This window comes from Prionailurus bengalensis, chromosome A1 (genome assembly GCF_016509475.1).
Source record: "Prionailurus bengalensis isolate Pbe53 chromosome A1, Fcat_Pben_1.1_paternal_pri, whole genome shotgun sequence".
NCBI classification, from domain to species: domain Eukaryota; kingdom Metazoa; phylum Chordata; class Mammalia; order Carnivora; family Felidae; genus Prionailurus; species Prionailurus bengalensis.
In genome coordinates, this window is record NC_057343.1 from 10106179 (window position 1) to 10124193 (window position 18015).

Consider the following 18015-nt stretch of genomic DNA (forward strand, 5'->3'; position numbering starts at 1 on the left):
AATCCCACGCTGTCCCCTGCCTCCTGGGCCCCTTCTCCCCCTTGTGGCAGCTCTCCTCCCTCTCCCGTCTCCTGTCTCCCATTGAGCTGAGAACCCAGCTCAGGCATTTCCAGTTCTAGGACCAGCTCCCTAAGCTCCCATGGTATCCAGGGCCCCTTAATGTCACCCTCCAGCTCATTTTCAGTGCACAGTCCGTGTTTGTGAAGGGAAAGAGGCCAAGGAGAAAAGAATCAACTTAATCATTGAAAGGGGTTACCTCAAGCAACCCGAATTCAAGGGCAGGAATAGTGCTATACTGCTCGCGATAAAATGGACTTGTACCAAAAATCCATTCTGAAGCAGAAACGCAAGACCAAAAAAGAAGGCAGCTCAGAATAGCAGTGAGACAAAAGAGCAGTACCTTAGGTTTACACGGCTTTATAACTTATAAATTATTGTTGGAGTTACTCATCTTTCCATCCCGGTGAGGTGGGTACTGCTATACTCATTTTATAGATAAACTGGGGCTCAGAGAAGAATCTGCTTGATCCCAAAGCCCCCCCAGGTAGAAAGTGCAAAGATTTCTTCCAGCTCTTGATTCCGTGCGTAGGCCACAATTTCACAGCTTGCCTAAGATGAGACAAATGTAAGATATTAATACGAATTCACTTTCAAAATTCTATAGACTCCCTGCTCTGTTTAAAAAAATATATTTTTCTTAAATTATGCTATGCTAATTAACGCTGCCATTTTCAGACAGTAATCTGTTATTGGGTGTTATTTTCTTCATTTAGATGCCACTACTAAATCCTAATTTAGACTCATTCCTTTTAATAACATCGACAGAACTCTATACCTTCTATGTGTTCCCACCACCATTCATTGATGTAAAATTTGAAAGTGTAAAATGCATTAGGAATGTAAAACGGATAGGAATCCTCTCCGAAAATTCTACTTGGGATCTTGATTTTTAAGCAATACCTCGCATATGCACTTGGGATGCTTACTCTGATGCTTTTTCTGTGTCCTTTGATAATTTCCCTTTTTGTAGATATCACCGCCAACGTCTGACTTTTGAATAACCCCTTTGCAGAGAAGGGATTGTTGTAGATTGCCTTCTAAATATGTTGCCAACAGTCTCCAATGTGCACTTCCGGTCTTTTCTTTGCGGCCAGGTGGCTAATAGCTGTGTCCTAGCCTGGAGGCATTCAGTTTTACTAAGCCCCTACTATGTGTCAAACTACCAAGGTGGTTGCCAAGAATATGAGGATAAAAGTCCCTCCACATTCTGGGAAAACTCTGGGGTGAGAGACACAGTTTTGTCTTGTGGGGATAGAAGGACAATTAAATTGACAATCACAAAGTGCAAAGGTTTGTGCCAGGAACCCCAGTGAGGAGAAAGGTGTCAGCTCACATCCTTCCCCACTCTTGTTTCCTACTTAATGCAAAGATCTATGACAATTTTGCCCACAGTCACTTAAATAAGTTGAAAGTTATGCGTGGATGAAAATTTGCAATTGGGGCGCCTGGGTGGCTCAGTGGGTTGAGCATCAGACTTGGGCTCAGGTCGTGATCTCCCAGTTCACGGGTTCAAGCCCTGTGTCGGGCGGGCTCTGTGCTGACAGCTCAGAGCCTGGAGCCTGCTTCGGATTCTGTGTCTCCCTCTCTCTCTGCCCCTCCCCCGGTAAGGCTCTGTCTCTGTCTCTCTCTCAAAAATAAATAAATTTAAAAACTTAAAAAAAGAAAATTTGCAGTTGAAAATCTTCAGCGTACTCCTCTTTTTTGCTCCACTCCCCAAATAAGACCATGCTCAGGAAAGCTCATTGCAAGAACTATACAAATAAACAAAAGTAAGTAGCCACATTACTGGAAACACATCTCCTTGCTTTCCCCACCGGGTGCCCCGGCCCTCCTGATGAAGAGTCCAGCCTCCCTCCAGCACCTGTCGGCCCCCAGCTGAGCTGCAGGAAGTGACCCATGTCTCCATGGCGACGCGTCACAATGCAGCCGCGCTCCACCCACAGCACCCAGTCCAGCTGGAGCAGAGGGCATCTCGGTGGCCTCTTTCCAGCAAGAATGGCACTGCCTGGGCTGGAGGCTGCGTGCCCCTTTCAAGGAGGCCACAAGATTCAGCCAAGTAAGGGTACTGACCCTGCCGGCAGGGGAGGGGGGGGCTAGGCTTTTCCCTGGGAATGGGGTACACCGAGCAAAGGCTGCTTTGGTCTGCAGGGGTGTTTGCCTCCCTCTTACCGGTGGGACTCCCTTCATGGAGAGTCTGGGAGTCAGAGAGAATGAGATGTTCATGATCTTGCCCTTTTACAGCCCTTGGTCCCGTTTCTGCCAAACCTCTCCCTAAACCTCTCAGGTGCTTTCAAACACCCCCCCAAAGTGCCTAGGAGGGGACAGCAAAAAGAAGGAATAGTGCCTTTCCAGGATCCCAAAGTCAAAGACAAAGAAGGAACGGAGGTCGGACGCTGTGAAGACAGCGGACCCAGCGGAGACCTGACCCCCGTGCAGGATCTGGGGAAGTGCACAGAACACGGGGAGGTGCCCGGAGGCAGGAAAGGACCCCGCAAGTAGATGTGCAGAGGCACCTTACCCCTGCGTGGTCGTAGCCAGGCTGGCACCTAGGCGTTTAGCTGCCACTTCTCCGGGACCTTGGCTGATTTTTCTTTCAAAGCGATTCCGCATGAACCCGGGGGTAGAGCTTTTAATGCTAATTGTGCGTGCGAATGCAGCAGGTTTGCAAAGCCCGCCTCTGTGTCAGTGGAGGGAGAGTGATTCCCAGGTTCTCAGCCGCATCCTGGCCTTTTTCATGGCAATAATAACCCACCGCAGCCGCCTCGCTGGGTAATTGTGGTTCCACAGTGGCTACAGAGCAGTGGGAACTGTTCAGTGGCGCATTCCCTGGAATCATAGACCCACCAGAATGAATGAAATGCGTATTTTCATTCCATTCCATTCATCCCTTTGTAAATTAAGGACAGAAAATGAAAATACTTAACCTGGTAAAAACATATTGAGAACATTCTGTTTCTATATGATGACAAGGCAAAAAAAAAAAAAAAAAGAGAGAGAGAGAGAGGGAGAGAGAGACAGGAACCGCATTCCTTTTGAATCTCTCTTTCTAGTCACTCCTCTTGGTTTCTTTCGCTGTCGCCCCTCCCCCTTCCAGTCTGGGGAATGTGGGAATCCTCCAACATTCTCTCCTCCTTGGTTCACATCCTCTGTCGTGGCCGTGTCCTGCCAAGGGCTTCAAGTCTACAGAAATGCCCCACCGGCTTTCTAACCTTACCTCTCACTCCAGCGTTCCCCCTAATTTTCAAACCAAAGTACGCAACTGTCTACCGGATAGTTCATTTGGGTGTCACAGAAGGGCCTTGATCTAACACGTAGAAAATTACACTCCTTGTCCACTCGACTTTGCAGGCTCAGTTAGGAGGGTGCCAGCTGCCCACGGTACATGGGAGGGCGGCTTGGCTGACACCTCAGTTTGATCACCGGGGCTCATTGATTCTGCCCCCCAAGTTCCCCTTCCTGTGGGTGAGTTTCATTCTTCACGCCCAGTCTTGGGGCTCTAACAGGCACTCTGTGCCACTCGATCTTCCACTGCTAAAAGTGTCACGCTCCAAAAGGTGGGGGACTGATGTGTCACACTGCCTGGCTTTGGTCCAAAAATAAGATGAGAGGTTGACAATGACTGCCACGGACTACTTGCTGTTGAACTATTACTCTATGTGGGCTTGTAAGTGCTGCATCACTTTGAGGGACTGCCATAAATAACCAGGAACTGGTGGCTTGAAACCAAGGAGATTTATTCTGGAGGCCTGAAGCCCCACATCAAGGGCTGTGCTGCACCGGTAGCTCTGGGGCAGAAGCCTTCCTTGCTTCTTGTGTTTTCTGGGAGCTGTTGGCATTCTCGACTCGTGGCCTCATCACCGCGGCGTGCGCCTCCACGGTCACATCGCCGCCTCTTCCGGGTCGAGTCTCCCTCTGCCTCCCATAAGGATGATGAAATTGCACTTGGGGCCCACTGATAATCCAGCACGATCTCCTCATCCCAAGATCCTTAACTGCACCTGCAAAGGCCCTTTACCCTTATGTGGTACCGCTCGCGCGTTCTGGGGGTTAGGACGTGGACCTATCTTTTGGGTCTCTGTTCAGCCTACGTTAAATGCTTGAATTTACCCTCCCCTTTAATCCTCCCGACAACTAGGAAAACGTTGACTCACCAGGTGCTGTTCATACTTGCCCACCCAGCAGGCTATGGTAAGGATGAAACAAGACTCCACCCGTGGACACACTTTGTAAAGCGTGATAGAATACGCACATGTTCGTTACTGTTTTATACTGTTTTCAAAACCTCCTAATGCATCTTCGTCATTGTGAATACCTCCAGGGGTGGTGAGTTCAAGGGGGCAGCAAGGCAAACAAGGCCTCGCTGGCCTGGCGTTGACCATTTCTTCCCCTGCTTCACTCACATCGGGCCACTTCAGACTTTTCATACCTCGCGCTGCTTTCTCTGAAGAATGCTTCCCTCCACGTCCTCCTGTAATCGCGGTCAAACCCCTGCTTTAAGTCCCGGCTCAGATGCCACCTGTTCTATGAAGTCCCTCCCGGATCCACCCTCAATGCCCCTTCTCTCATCCAACCAGAAAGAACTGCGCCTTCCTGGGGGCTCCCACGGCACACAGCACAGCACCCCACTTAAAGTGCTCGTTGGCTATTTTCTCTTTCCTCTCCTCACCTGTGAGCTCCCCAAGGCCAGGACAGGGTCCCAATGGCCTAGGGCCTGTGGTCTCCATGGTCCATGGGAGGGGCTCAAGCCTTGCCTGTAGGATGAACAGAAAATGAGAGAGGTAGAAAGAGGAAGACAGAATCATGGGACGGGTGGACACAGAGAGGGAAAGACACTGGGATACTTAGCAAGAATAAGCGTAAAAGAAAGCAGTGGCACATGGCTTGCAAAGACGTTTTTAGAACATTCGGATTATAGATTTTTAAGTTACTGCTGCTGTTAACGAAGAGGGTTAATTCTAATAGCATTTTATTTGCAGGAGCTTTGTCAATGGAAATAAAAAGCATAGACGCAGCCCTGACCTAGAGACTTTTAGTAAGAAAAACCTTTAGACAAAAAGAATTGAAGAAAGATGTCCTGGAAATTGAGTGCACATCTCGTCATGTTGGTCATCCAGGCGGATTAGCATTAGGGAGTGGGGGGGTCCGCTCGGTCTCAGGTCCTAGAGGCAGCCAGGCACGGCCTCTCCTGCACCCGATGCCTTCCAGAATAGGATCTTGGCGACAGAAGGCGGCCAGCACCCAGCCTGTCCTCAGAAGGAGGAAAGGCCGCAGACAGCGGCAGCCAGAGGTGTTCCTGGCCTGCCCGTGTGATCAGTTGGGAGATGTTACCCCGGCGCTGTGTTGCCAGGGTGTTTGAGGTATATTTGGGCTTAACAGGAAATTGGTCTGGCCTGGGTCAGTGTTGTTTGCTTTAGGAAAAAGAGGGGGAAATGGTGCGTGGGCTCTGTGCAGAGAGGATCCTTCCTGAGCCCTGCAAGCGTCACACTCCGAGGTTCAAATCAGGTTCCATGGAGGTTTCTTTTAAGAGCCGCACTGCCTCCCAATTTCTTCCCACTTACTTGTCCATACTTGGAACTCTCTGAACAAAGAACATTTAATGCCGCAGTTGGAACAAAATGCTTCGAAGCATGAAGTGACTCCCACTAACGAGCCGGTGTCAGAGCATGACGTCATTTCTCGGAGGCGCGTGGGCTCGGGACGCGCACACCCGCAGCGTGTGTGTAAACGGAGGCACAGAGCGCAGCCTGCGGGGCTCGGGCTTTTGTGGGACCCGGGGGAGCGGGTGGAGGGGAGTCTCAACCCGTGGGAGGGCAGTGGGAAAATAGTCACGGAGGAGCGGGTCCAGCTGCCTGGCTCCCCCAAAGGGCCTGTTAAGTTAGAAACAAGACCTGCCTGGAAGATGGGAGAGGAAACAGAAGTATAGAGGCAGCACGAATGAAATGTTCCGTCAGGGCCCTACAGGCCAGGCGGTGCATATAGATTGTAAAGCTATTTGGAAACTGCAGACGTATTTGAGAAAAGTATAGCGATTGTATTCGGGATACAGGAGTGGGAAGATACACAGGCAGTTAGGTGGCTACAAGGTTCCTGCGGTGAGGCCCTAGACCCCGGACAGCAGGTTATTCAAATAGTAAAGGGGACCCTTTGGACCCAGGTTCTAGTGAGATGTAACCAGGTTAATTGCCTAGATAGGAAGAATGAGAAAATGTCGGAGTTAAATTTAAAATCTGTATTCCCAAGAAAGGTCGTGGTGCTTTGTGGACAGTGGGAGGCTGGGGCAGTCAAAGCCTGTTGTTGCTAGCAGGCGCCTGATGGTTAATTCTCTATCCTCAGTGGTCTGGACCCAGCCGACAGCGGTTGCCATAGGCGATCCCTCTCCCACCGCCTCGTGGAAAGTCCTCCTTCCTGTGGCCCCTGATGTCCTCTGCCCTCACTGACTGCTTTTCTCAGTCTTCCCCAACCTCTTGACATTGGTTGCCCCAGGCTTTATTTAGCCTTTGGGCTGGTCTCCTCCAGCTATGCCCCCTCTCTTGTTGAATCCACCTGCTTATGCAGATTGAAATATCACGCATGCTGCAGAATCCTGCACAGTTGCGGCAGAGAACGCATCAGAGCTGCCCCAGATGACACTGTTCAGTGACAGAAGAAAAGGACCCTTTGTGTATTATGAGCCCAGCTTGGTAAAACAAGATGGTGGAAACTAAAACCCAATATGTCAACGTCCTTATATATGCGTATATAAATCTCTGTATCATTGTATCAGCAGACGTAAAAGCGTGGAAAGAAACCAGCACAATTGTTAACATGGTCTGGGAGGAGGGCTGAGGAGGAGGAGGGAGCACGGGGAAGGCGCCCAGAATAACCGGAGGTGAGCCCCTTTGTGCAAAATCATTTCATGTGCATATAGGTTTATCTAATAGGGTTCATGAGAAGTTGGTCACTAAAGTCACAGTGGGCATCTTAAGGGGATAGAACTTCAATCGAACTTTCTGTTTTATATTTTTACGCATTGCTTAAATTCTTTTTTTTTTCAACGTGTATTTATTTTTGAGACAGAGAGAGACAGAGCATGAACAGGGGAAGGGCAGAGAGAGAGGGAGACACAGAATCCGAAACAGGCTGCAGGCTCTGAGCGGTCAGCACAGAGCCCGACGCGGGGCTCGAACTCACGGGCCATGAGATCATGACCTGAGCCAAAGTCGGATGCTTAACCGACTGAGCCACCCAGGGGCCCCTATTCCTTTAGACTTTAAATTACTATCCCCAATTTTTTTCTTCTGAAAAATTATTTTAATTATGAAGACGACACATGATGGAAGTATTCTGGTTTGCCACATTTCAAACCGTTTTGTCATCCCTTTGCCAGGCGAGGCCACCTGGGATTCCTACGCGACCACAATGAGGACTGCATTCACGCCCAAGACGGGAGCGGTGCCTGCTTTAATTCGGTAGATCCCGATTTGCGTCAGGTTGATGGACTCACCTTCGTCTGTTCACCTGTGTTCTATTATTCGGAGTCCCAAACCAACAGAAAGCAGTCATCAGAGAAGGTTTAGAAAAGGGCACTCAGGTAGAACCTGTTGCGTGCACAGTGCTCCTCCAAGCACCAGACAGGCTTTCCCCCCTTCGGACCCTATCCAGACCTCCTACAGGAAAACTAAGGAAAGAGACACATGGATCCTTCATAAAGTCACTGCGGGTCAGGGCAATAGAGCCAGTGTGTAGGTTAACAGAATTGTGCTACTCAAAAACATGGAGCTGGCATTGCGTTCATTACCTGGTATGTAGTAGGCAATGACGATTCAGTAACTGGATGAATGAAGAATTGTTAGCACTTGATCATCCATTGGAAGCTGGAAGGCCATGACCCACTCACCCTTCCCTTCACTCCTCCACTCACTGCTTCCTAAGTGGCCTTTCAGCGTCTCCCATTTCCACCTGAATTGTGCGGGGTGGGACTTTCTGTCCGTCGGCTGCCTCTTTAAACTCATTGGTGGGTGAGTGAGAGTGGGATCGGGAAAGCCTCGTTACCGTTACCGTCCATTGCATCCCGGGTGGGTGGGAAACCAGCATGGAGACGCTTCACGGGCCTGTGTTTACTCTGTGAATTGTTTCCAATAAAGAGCATCCTGGCACCTTACAAGTTCACGTTGCTGAGAAGTCACATGGATCGTGGGTAAGACCACGGCTGAGGAGTCGGGCAGAAATGGGCTCTGACCTCCGCTCTTTGCTCTATCCCTTATCTCTGCTACCTTCGGCAGGTGACAGGCTGTGGCTCAGCTTTATGGTTGGCAAAGGAGGAATAATGATTCCTGCCTCAGGTGGTGGTTCTGATGACAGAAGAAAACACTAGTACGGTGACCAGCATGGAGAAGTAACTCAAAAATTTTCATTCATTCCCGCCCCCCAGGGGAATCTCTGATAGACTTTCACAAACTACAGGGCTGTAAGACTCCTCAGTGGCTATCCCACCGAGTTACATTATGTCCCCTAACTGGGAGATTTATCATCTGACGGTAATGATCATGCCAGCTTCCCAGACAGTAACAGTTGTCTGAGGAAGAAACATTTGGGATAAGAGCCAAAAAACAAATGGGTACTAATGGAGTCTAGGTCAGTGGTCTTCAAATTCGCATATTTTTAAAGTTCACGGGAAAGTTTTCATCGTAAATTAAAATAATTGCAGAAGATAAAATGTATAGCCCATCCTAGACATTGACATTTTAAGATAAAACTATTAAGTCATTAAAAAATATAGCCAATGAGTAATCTAAACACCTTAGCAAATTGATACTTTCTATGATCTTTTTAAAAAATACACCAGACAGTAGACAATTTATTTCATTCCTTTTGCTTCTTGAACTTTTATTCCTCTCCACTTCCTCCGTAGAATTTTACCCTGCTATCATATATTTTGTGTTTGAAAGCAATTTATTGATCGCCCCATTATGCTTCTTTGAAACTATTTTAGTATATTAATTGAAATTAATTTTTAAACATATTATGTGACCCTAAGTACTGAGTTATAACAATTATTTTTAGTACACGATGGCTCAAAGCAATAAATACTTTACCGGTGTTAATAGTCACTAAACACAAGAAGGAAATTTTTCGGAATTGTATCTTAACGAGATAAACGTGACTGTTCTGTTTGCAATTAGTTTATGTATCCTGTTTGAAGTGTTACTATTTTGGGAGTGAGACTGCATTCAGCGTCCATTTTTTTTTCTGCTTCTGCTGTGTATTTTTCAATTTAGAGATGCTAATGTTAACCAGTCTTGTTCACGTGAATAAGTAGCCGTGAACGAAAGGAGTTGGGTGTGGCGCTGCCATTCAAGACTTTGAACTCTCTCTGAGTTAAGTGCCAGAAATGACAAGGTGATTTTTGTTAACGATTGAGCAGCTGACAACCTGGCTGGGAACTCCTTGGAGTTTATTGAAAGCAAATGATTAGATGATATGTCTTCCAGTTACTGGGTTTTTCCCCATCTCATTTTCTAAGTATCCTGAAAGTCTATGTCTCAACAAATGGCTATTAAATCACATCAGTTACTCTTTCACATGGAAGGAACTTGTTTAATATTTTTTCCAGTTCTATTGAGGAATAATTAACACACATCACTGTATAAATTGAACCCGTGCGGCACACCACGGGTGATGGCTTGGCTTCCATACGTTGTGAAATGATCGCCACGATAGATTCAGCTAACATCCATCTTCTCCTATAGATACAAATTCAAACATCCACTATGCATTTAATGAAGGAGAAAGTTCTATATGCTGAAAATTAATTGGTCTGGCCAGCCAGCCTATATTTCCGTGTATCGTTAAATATTTTACAATGTAGAATGAGATGAGGACTGGCCGGACTAGATTAAATATTTCATCGCATGTTTGGCTTAAAAAAAAACAAGACTTGAGTACCTTATTGAATGATGGAAATCTGAAGGAAAACGTGACAACATTTTTATGCGCCAGAGTTACCCAGCGCATCCTTAAAAATGTGGTAGTCTCAGAAAAGATTCCAGTTGTGTTTAAAAGAATCAGCATCACCACCCTGTCCTGCTTCCCCTGCTCAGAGATGCTTTTCTTTCTAGCTAATGACATGTCTTCGGGATTTTTTTTTAAAAACCTGGAAAAAAAAATGTTTAAATAGGTGGGGAGAAGAACCATTCAAAGCATTCTATATTCTCTGCTCTCTCCTCAGAGGCTTCTCCCCAAAGAGGGACGGACGTTTTGTAATTATTAGGAAATGAGAAGCTAGACACTGCTCTTAGCCAAAGCAGGGTACAATGTACCTAAAACCAGAACACGCCCCCCGGCCCCCGCCAGAGCATTTGCCCTGGTTAAAGCATCCCCAACCTCCACCCCTTCAGAAATCCTCGTGAGCCCAAGGTAGGGGCATGGAACTTGGATTACAAGGTGGCTTCCTTGGAACCACACCCCTCTCACTGTTGGAGGCTTAGACCCAGAGGCGTACCGCACCTTCCTAAGATCCTGCCATGACCTAGGGGAGAGAGAAAGGTGTGGGACAGAAGCACTTGGGCAGCGACGCGGGTTTGCTTTCAGGCAGAGACACGTTAAGGAAGATTACACTGGGAGATGGAGATCTGAAAATCAACTCCTTTCAAGCCGATTGTGCTGTGTTGCCTTTGGAAAATCGTCATGTGCCTTTAATTACTTCATTAGGACCACAGTCCTACCTGAGCCCACACATCTGAATAACAAGTAAACTGGTTCATCATCCAGATGTATCCCACTTCCCAGATGTTTGGTTTCTTATAGATAGTACCTGAATCTAACCCAGTCTTCTTTTTTTAAAAAGCCAATATGAGACATTTTAGACGTACACAAAAGCACATACAACGAATCCCCAGCCAGTATCTAACTACAATAATCAATACCCAGACAATACCTTCCACCCAGCCTTCCCACTGGATAATGTTGAAGCAAATTCCAGGCATTCTGTCATTTTAATTCTAAGTATTATTCTTATGTATCTCCAAAAGATAAGGATTCTTTAAAAGTATGCTACGATATAGGGGCGCCAGGGTGGGTCAGTCGGTTAACTATCTGACTTCAGCTCAGGTCATGATCTCATGGTCCATGGGTTCGAGCCCCGCGTTGGGCTCTGTGCTGACAGCTCGGAGCCTGGAGTCTGCTTCAGATTCTGTGTCTCCCTCTCTCTCTGCCCCTCCCCCACTTTCTCTCTCTCTCTCTCTCTCTCTCTCTCAAAAATAAAATAAAACATTAAAAAATAATAATAAAATCATATGCTACAATACCATTGTGTTGGCTAAAAAATAATTCCTTAATATCAAATGGCCAATCAGCAATCGAATTTCCCCCTGATGTCTCACAATTAAAAAAAATAACAAGTTGGTTAGAAATTAAATTCAATAAGTTCTACACATTGCACTTGGTTATTATGTTTTTTGCCTCATTTAATCTATAGGTTCCCTTTCTTTTTTTTTCTGAGAATTTCATTTTTTTCCCCTGAGAATTCTGGATTTTTCTGATTTCATCTCCACTGTGTTATTTAAAATATTCCTCTTTTTATGCATTTCCTATAATCTAATATACCAAAGACTTCATCTAATTCAAGCTGGGTATTTCGGCAAAAATATTTAATAGGTGTTGTGTATGTCCATCTAGGGAACATGATAGCTGGTGGACCCTCTTCTTGAACTGTGAGTACAAATGCTGATCGTTGCCTGGATGCTTGGTTTCATTACAGCCTCGCAGACCAGTGATGTCCTGTTCTTACCTACCTTCCTTTTATTAACCAGAAGAGAGAAACATTTCTTCAACAAGTATTTGATTACATTGAAGTGTTATTTATACAGGAGAGTACCTACCTCTTTAAGAAATATTTTTAATTAAAAAAATCAATGAATTTCAGATTATTGTTCTTTTAAATTCCATTTTAGGCCTCCAGTACTTTTGTGAAGAGCCGTCCTAAGATATGGGATTGTTTCCTTTCAAGGGAATCTGGAAATTAAATTCTTTCTGGCATCAAGTCTTCCTTGAGCCAATCTTTAAAAAAAAAAAAAATGTAATAAGGAAAATTATTTGACCTGTGCGTTGCCGTGTGATTTGGCATTTAATCCCTTATTCTGATTTTCGCTATCTTTTCTTGTAGTCGAAAGGGTATCAGAAGACTAGGATATACCTATTCTCTTAGTGACCCTATTCCCAATCAGACACAGTATAACGATGAGTATGTTTGGAAATCATGTTCTAAAGAAGACTGGATCAAAACCGGGACTTCAAGAGGATTCAGGAGCCAAATACCTCGCCCCAGTCAAGTAAGATGATATCTACATATCTGTCGAATTTAATGCTGTATCAGTACTCCATAAGAACAAGAGTTTGAATATTTCCAAAGATCCTCATCTACAGTTATGGTCCTCCTTATACTATTTTTTCCCCCACCTTCTCTCATTTCTAACTCCTTCTCCCTTATCTCTCCAAGTTTTCAAAACATTTTTTAAAATTTAGGGATGTCTGGGTGGCTTAGTTGGTTGAGCGTCTGACTTTAGCTCAGGTCATGATCTTACGGTTCATGAGTTTGAGCCCCGCGTCAGGATCTGTGCTGACAGCTCAGAGCCTGGAGCCTGCTTCAGACCCTGTGTCTTCCTCCCTCTCTGCCCCTCTACTGCTTGCACTCTGTCTCTTTCTGTCTCTCAAAGATGAATAAACCTTGACAAAAAATTGTTTTAATTAAAAAAAATTTTTTTGAATTGAAACGAAATTCACAGGGCATAACATTAACTTTTTAAAAATGAGCAATTCATTGACAATGAATACATTCATAATGTCCTGCAACTACCACCTTTATCTTATTCCAAAACATTTTCATCATCTCAAAAGGAAACCCCCTACCCTTTAAGAAATTAATTCCTGGGGCGCCTGGGTGGCTAGGTCGGTTAAGCGTCTGGTTCTTGATTTCGGGTCAGGTCATGATCTTACAGTTCGTGAGATCAAGCCCTGTTATCAGACTCTGCACTGGCAGTCTGGAGCCTGCTTGGGATTCTCTCTGCCCCTCGTCTCTCTCTCTCTCTCTCTCTCTCTCTCTCTGGCCCTCTCCCGCTTGTGCTCTTTCTCTCTCTTAAAATACATAAACATTAAAACCAAATAAAATTACTTCCTGTTTCCCTCTTCCCTAGCCTCTGGTAAGTAACAATCTACTTTCTATCTCTGTGGATGACATATTCTGGATACTTTTTATTGGGAATCAGAGAACATATGACCTTTCACATCTGGCTTCTTCATTTCGTGTAATGCTTTCAAGGTTCATCTGCATTGTAGCATCTATCGGTACTTCATTCCTTTTTATGGTTCCCTTTTATGGTTGAATAGTATTCTTTTTTTTTTTTTAATTTTTTTTCAACGTTTTTTATTTATTTTTGGGACAGAGAGAGACAGAGCATGAACGGGGGAGGGGCAGAGAGAGAGGGAGACACAGAATCGGAAACAGGCTCCAGGCTCTGAGCCATCAGCCCAGAGCCCGACGCGGGGCTGGAACTCACGGACCACAAGATCGTGACCTGGCTGAAGTCGGCCGCTTAACCGACTGCGCCACCCAGGCGCCCCTGGTTGAATAGTATTCTATTGTATGTGTATACCACAGTTTCTTCATTCATTTAGCCACTGCTGGACATTGGGCTGTTTCCACCTTTTGCCTATTGTCAATAGTGCTATCAACTGGCACTCGCAAACATTTGTGTTTCGTATTATGCGTCCCCAAACTGCCAGATCTTTTGTCATTTTGTTTACTCTACCTAGAATCCCTTCTCCTGTCCACCAAGGACATTCATACATTCACCAAGGCTCAGCTTAAAGAGAGCTATCTCTAATTCCCTTCTCCTATAGGTGGAAGTAACTGACCCTCCCTCTGTCTTCTGGGCACTGGGTACCCTTCTCCCACCATAAAAGGCAATGCTCAGTTGTAGTAAAGAGTTTCATTTATTTGGATGCCCCCCGGAATGGTACCCCCCGGGATGTATTCATTAGGTAATAAAGTGGTGGAAAGGGTAGGATTTGATGACTGAAAGAATATAAATGGCAAGGAAGGGGAAAGAACGAAGGATGATTTTTCTGGTTTTGAGTTGCATGGCTGAGTGGACACTCCTGCTGTTTACTGAGCAGGCATGGGTGAGGACCAGGTTGGGTGGGAAAGGGCATAGGGGAAATGTGAACTCGGTTGAAGACACGTTGGTTGAACATATGTCCAACCGGCAGTTGAATATCTCGGTCTGGAGTTTGTGTGGAAGAGGTGAGCTATAGATGTAGACTTGGGAGTCATCAGGGCATACACACATATCCCATTTAACACCGCATTTCCTCCTGGAACCCATTCATTTTAATGAATTTACCTCTTAAATATTTGCCTTAAGATTTTAAAATTAATGTAAAGCAGTTACAATATTATACTGTGTATGTATACATATATACACACACACAAAGCATTTGTTTTCTTTAGGTGTTACTGAACGCTCCCAGCCAATGAGAGCTAGAGCAGTAGGTGGTCCTGGGCACTCGTAGCCAATGAGCAGTAGTGGGGGCGACTGCTCTGTACGCTTTCAATCAGTGAGGTTTCACACCGGGCGTAGCCCCTCCAGCCATCAAGGCTCTTCCAATCGACCTGAATGAGGGTGTGCTGCATTATTTACTCTGCCGGGGCCTCTCTATCTGCCATGTATTTGTTTCTGTTGAACAGTTACGACTGTGGCTCGGGACCTGAACTAGGATGAGACTGGCAAGGTGCTCCCTCTCTGCCAACAGAGAGGATCTGCCGCAAAAGCGATTGTCCTGGGAGTTAAAATACAGACTGGTGGGTTGGAGCTCCTTCAAGGAAACCGTGGTGGGAAACAGGGGCCTGATGATATATTGGCAGCAATTGTGATGCATCCGGGTGTGGGCAGTCAGGCAGAACACGGGCTGGAGGTGGGTCAGGGCTTGACTAGTGATCACAGGACCCTGCAGCCATTTCTGTCGCTGGCCCCTTTTGCGGGCAAGGCTTGCATGTGTATAGTGATGCGTCAGAGTGACTAGTATCACGAGGATGAACGTGTGGAGCATAAAGATACGTCCGGCTGATGAAGCCCTGGGGAATCCCCAGGTTTGAGGTGCAGGTCAAAGAAAGAAGCCATAAATGGAGACCAAGGAGCAGCCCCAGAGGAAAGCCTGAAGGAGGTGGTATCATCAATGCCTGGGAAAGAGATACAAGAGAGACCCATCACCGTGTAAATTATCTCTGCTATCTATGGAGTGTCCCACCGGAGGTCAAGGGTGACTGCAGTTCCCATTCAGGATATTGGAAAAAAACCAGTTTACCTGGGTTTAGCAATGACTGGCAGGGCAAAGACCTCAGGCAGTAGATGGTTATATGTGCCACCTTTTATTCATTCTTTTAAGCCACGAATATTTCTGGAGTGCCTCATATGTCAGGCACTCTTCCAGATCTGGGATGTAGCAGTGAAGAAAACGAGAAAAAAACCCTGTCTTCATGGAGCTTACACTTTAGTAGGGGGAGACGGACAGCTGATGATAAATATAACACTCAGGCAAACTGTAATGCACCATAAAAGTTTAGAAAGTGATAATCCTATGGGGAAAAAATTGATCAGGGTAAGGCGGATCCAGAGTGGAGTGGTGGGGGAAGGGTTTGCAATTTTATGTGGGGGTAATTTAGGGAGGTGTCATTTAGATGGTGACATGCAAGTTGAGATTTGAGGGAGGTGAGAGAAAAAGTCATGCTGAAATCTCGGGTCAGAACCTGTCACCCTTTCAAAGGCAAAGCCTTGAGGCAGGAGCGTGGCTGATGTTTCAGGAATTGCAAGGCAATCCAGGCAGCTGGAGAGAAGAAGGAAGTGAGGACAGAAAACAAAGGGGAGGTGTGTTGGAAGGGGCTGAGGGGTAGATGTGTGTGTGGGGGGGTTGTAAATTGTGTAGAGTCCTATAGGCCATTGCAGAGTACAACTATTACTCTGAAATAAGGAGGAGCCACTGCTGAGTTTTGAGAAGAGGGGGCGCCCTGGCCAAGAGTAGACTATAAGAGAGTAAAGGTGGAAGCCGAGATACTGGCTAAGAGGCTACTGCAATAATCCAGGAGGTAAACGATGATGGCTCAGACTAGGGTGTTATGTGTGATTGGAAGAACTGGTCTGCTTCTAAATATATTTCATAGGTAGATAAGGTTTCCTGATGCAAAGAATGTGGGGTGTGAAGCAAAGAGATGCGCCAAGAATGACTCCAGGGATTTAGATTGAAACAGTGGCAAGGATAGAGTGGCCATTAACTGAAAGGTAGAATATTCAAGACTCAGGGGGACGCTCAGGGGTTTGGTTGTGGGAATGTGAAATTAGAAGTGTCCTAGCAAGCTTCCAACTGGAGATCGACAGAAGAAGGACGTTGGGCCGTAGGGATCTGTGTTGAGGGAGAGGGTCTAAGCCAAAGATAAATGGGAGTCATCCTATGTATTTGAAACAAATGAGACTGGATGAGATGATCAAGCTAGAAAAGAGAAGAGGTTCAAGGACTGAGTCTTGGGACATTTCACTAACAAGCGGTCAGTGGAAGAAGCAGCAAAATGGACTGAGAAGGGGCAGTCAGTTGTGAAGGAGAAAGCCCAACAGAGCGTGTTGTGCTGAAAACCAAGTGAAGAAAATGAAGGAAAAAGGACTGATCACTGTCAAGGTCAAGGTAGTCGAGGATAGACTTGGCCGTTGGCATGCATGGAATGGAGTTCATGGGTTGCCTTGACAGGAGTAGTTGTGGTTAGAAGAATGCTTGATCAGTGTGAGACAGAGGGCTTCTGGGAGAACTGGCCGAGTCCAGATCTGGGGTGGGAAATGTGCAGGATGAGTCTGGAACTACATAGAAAGAAAGAAAAAAAAAAAAAGACTAGAGCTATATCAAAATTAAAGAGGTGCCCACAGGCTCAAAGGTAATTTGAGCTTCAATAAGGATAACATATGCAATAGATTGAGACACATCAAATATGCTTAAATCTGTGAGTTCTGTTAAAAAAAAATGGGGCCACTTTCAGAGGACGATAAGAAACCAATTCATTATCTTAGAAACTGATGGAAGGAAAACGATCAAGCTCTCCCCCCCCTCCCCCCCCGTGCCTTCCCTATATGAACTATGCCCCTAGTAAACTAAATGATAGATGAGGTAAAATGTCTCCTTATACACATATTCTAGCTTACACATGAAAAAGAACTGATAGACTATCACCCCCTTTCATCCATTAATCTAGGCATTGAGCATCAACAGCTGGTAACCTCACACAAAGAGAAACAACTATATGTTGTAATCCTCCCTGTCACATACCACTTGCAGTCTCATCAGAGGGATCTATCCTGAGAGTAAGTCAGTCTCTGCCAATTGTAGGAAATACAGGGAACAGAGGAACTTGTTAAACTGCACAATGAGTATGCATTCAACAAAATCCAGAGCGTGGGAACCTCTCCACATCAAATGACTTGGTTTCTTCAATAGATTATAAGGGAAAGAAGGGGATGGAGAGGGACCCTGAAGATTAAAAGACACGTAAAAGACAAATTTGGGGACGGTCAATGTATGTAACTATTTTGGGGGGTTTCCTGCGAAGGGAAATTGGGAAATATCTAAGTAACTAGAGGGGAAGTAGAGTGAAGGGGGCGTTTTTAAGATAAGAGAAATGAAGGCAAGCTTGGACAGCCATGTCCCCAAAGAGAGGGAGAAATGGAAGTTGCAAGAGACAAGTGAGAATTGGGGGGGAGGGTCACGTGCCAGAGTAGGCTAAACACAGTGGTCTCCCATCACAGCGTAATGAGTGCAGATGTGGTGACGTGCCGGGCGGTGTTTGGAGGTTCTCATCAGATGGCTTCAGTTTTCTCAAGGAAATAGGAAGCAAGGTCATGAGAGTGGGTAGATGGAAAGAGGTGCTGGAGGCTTCAAGTTTCA

The 18015-nt window shown here is 45.8% G+C and overlaps 1 protein-coding gene across 2 annotated transcripts in view; it reads left to right on the plus strand.

Moving 5' to 3' along the window:
• Positions 1-1995: 1995 nt before the first annotated feature.
• TEX26 (testis expressed 26) overlaps positions 1996-18015 on the plus strand; it is a 31611-nt gene continuing 15591 nt past the window's right edge. For both annotated transcript variants that reach the window (XR_006296770.1, XM_043576263.1), the window contains exons 1-3: positions 1996-2116; positions 7427-7508; positions 12203-12368. Coding sequence is in view for 1 of the 2 variants with exons in the window: in XM_043576263.1 (XP_043432198.1) it covers positions 2056-2116; positions 7427-7508; positions 12203-12368 (309 nt within the window). In the remaining variant the exon portion in view is untranslated. The remainder of the gene's footprint in view (positions 2117-7426; positions 7509-12202; positions 12369-18015) is intronic.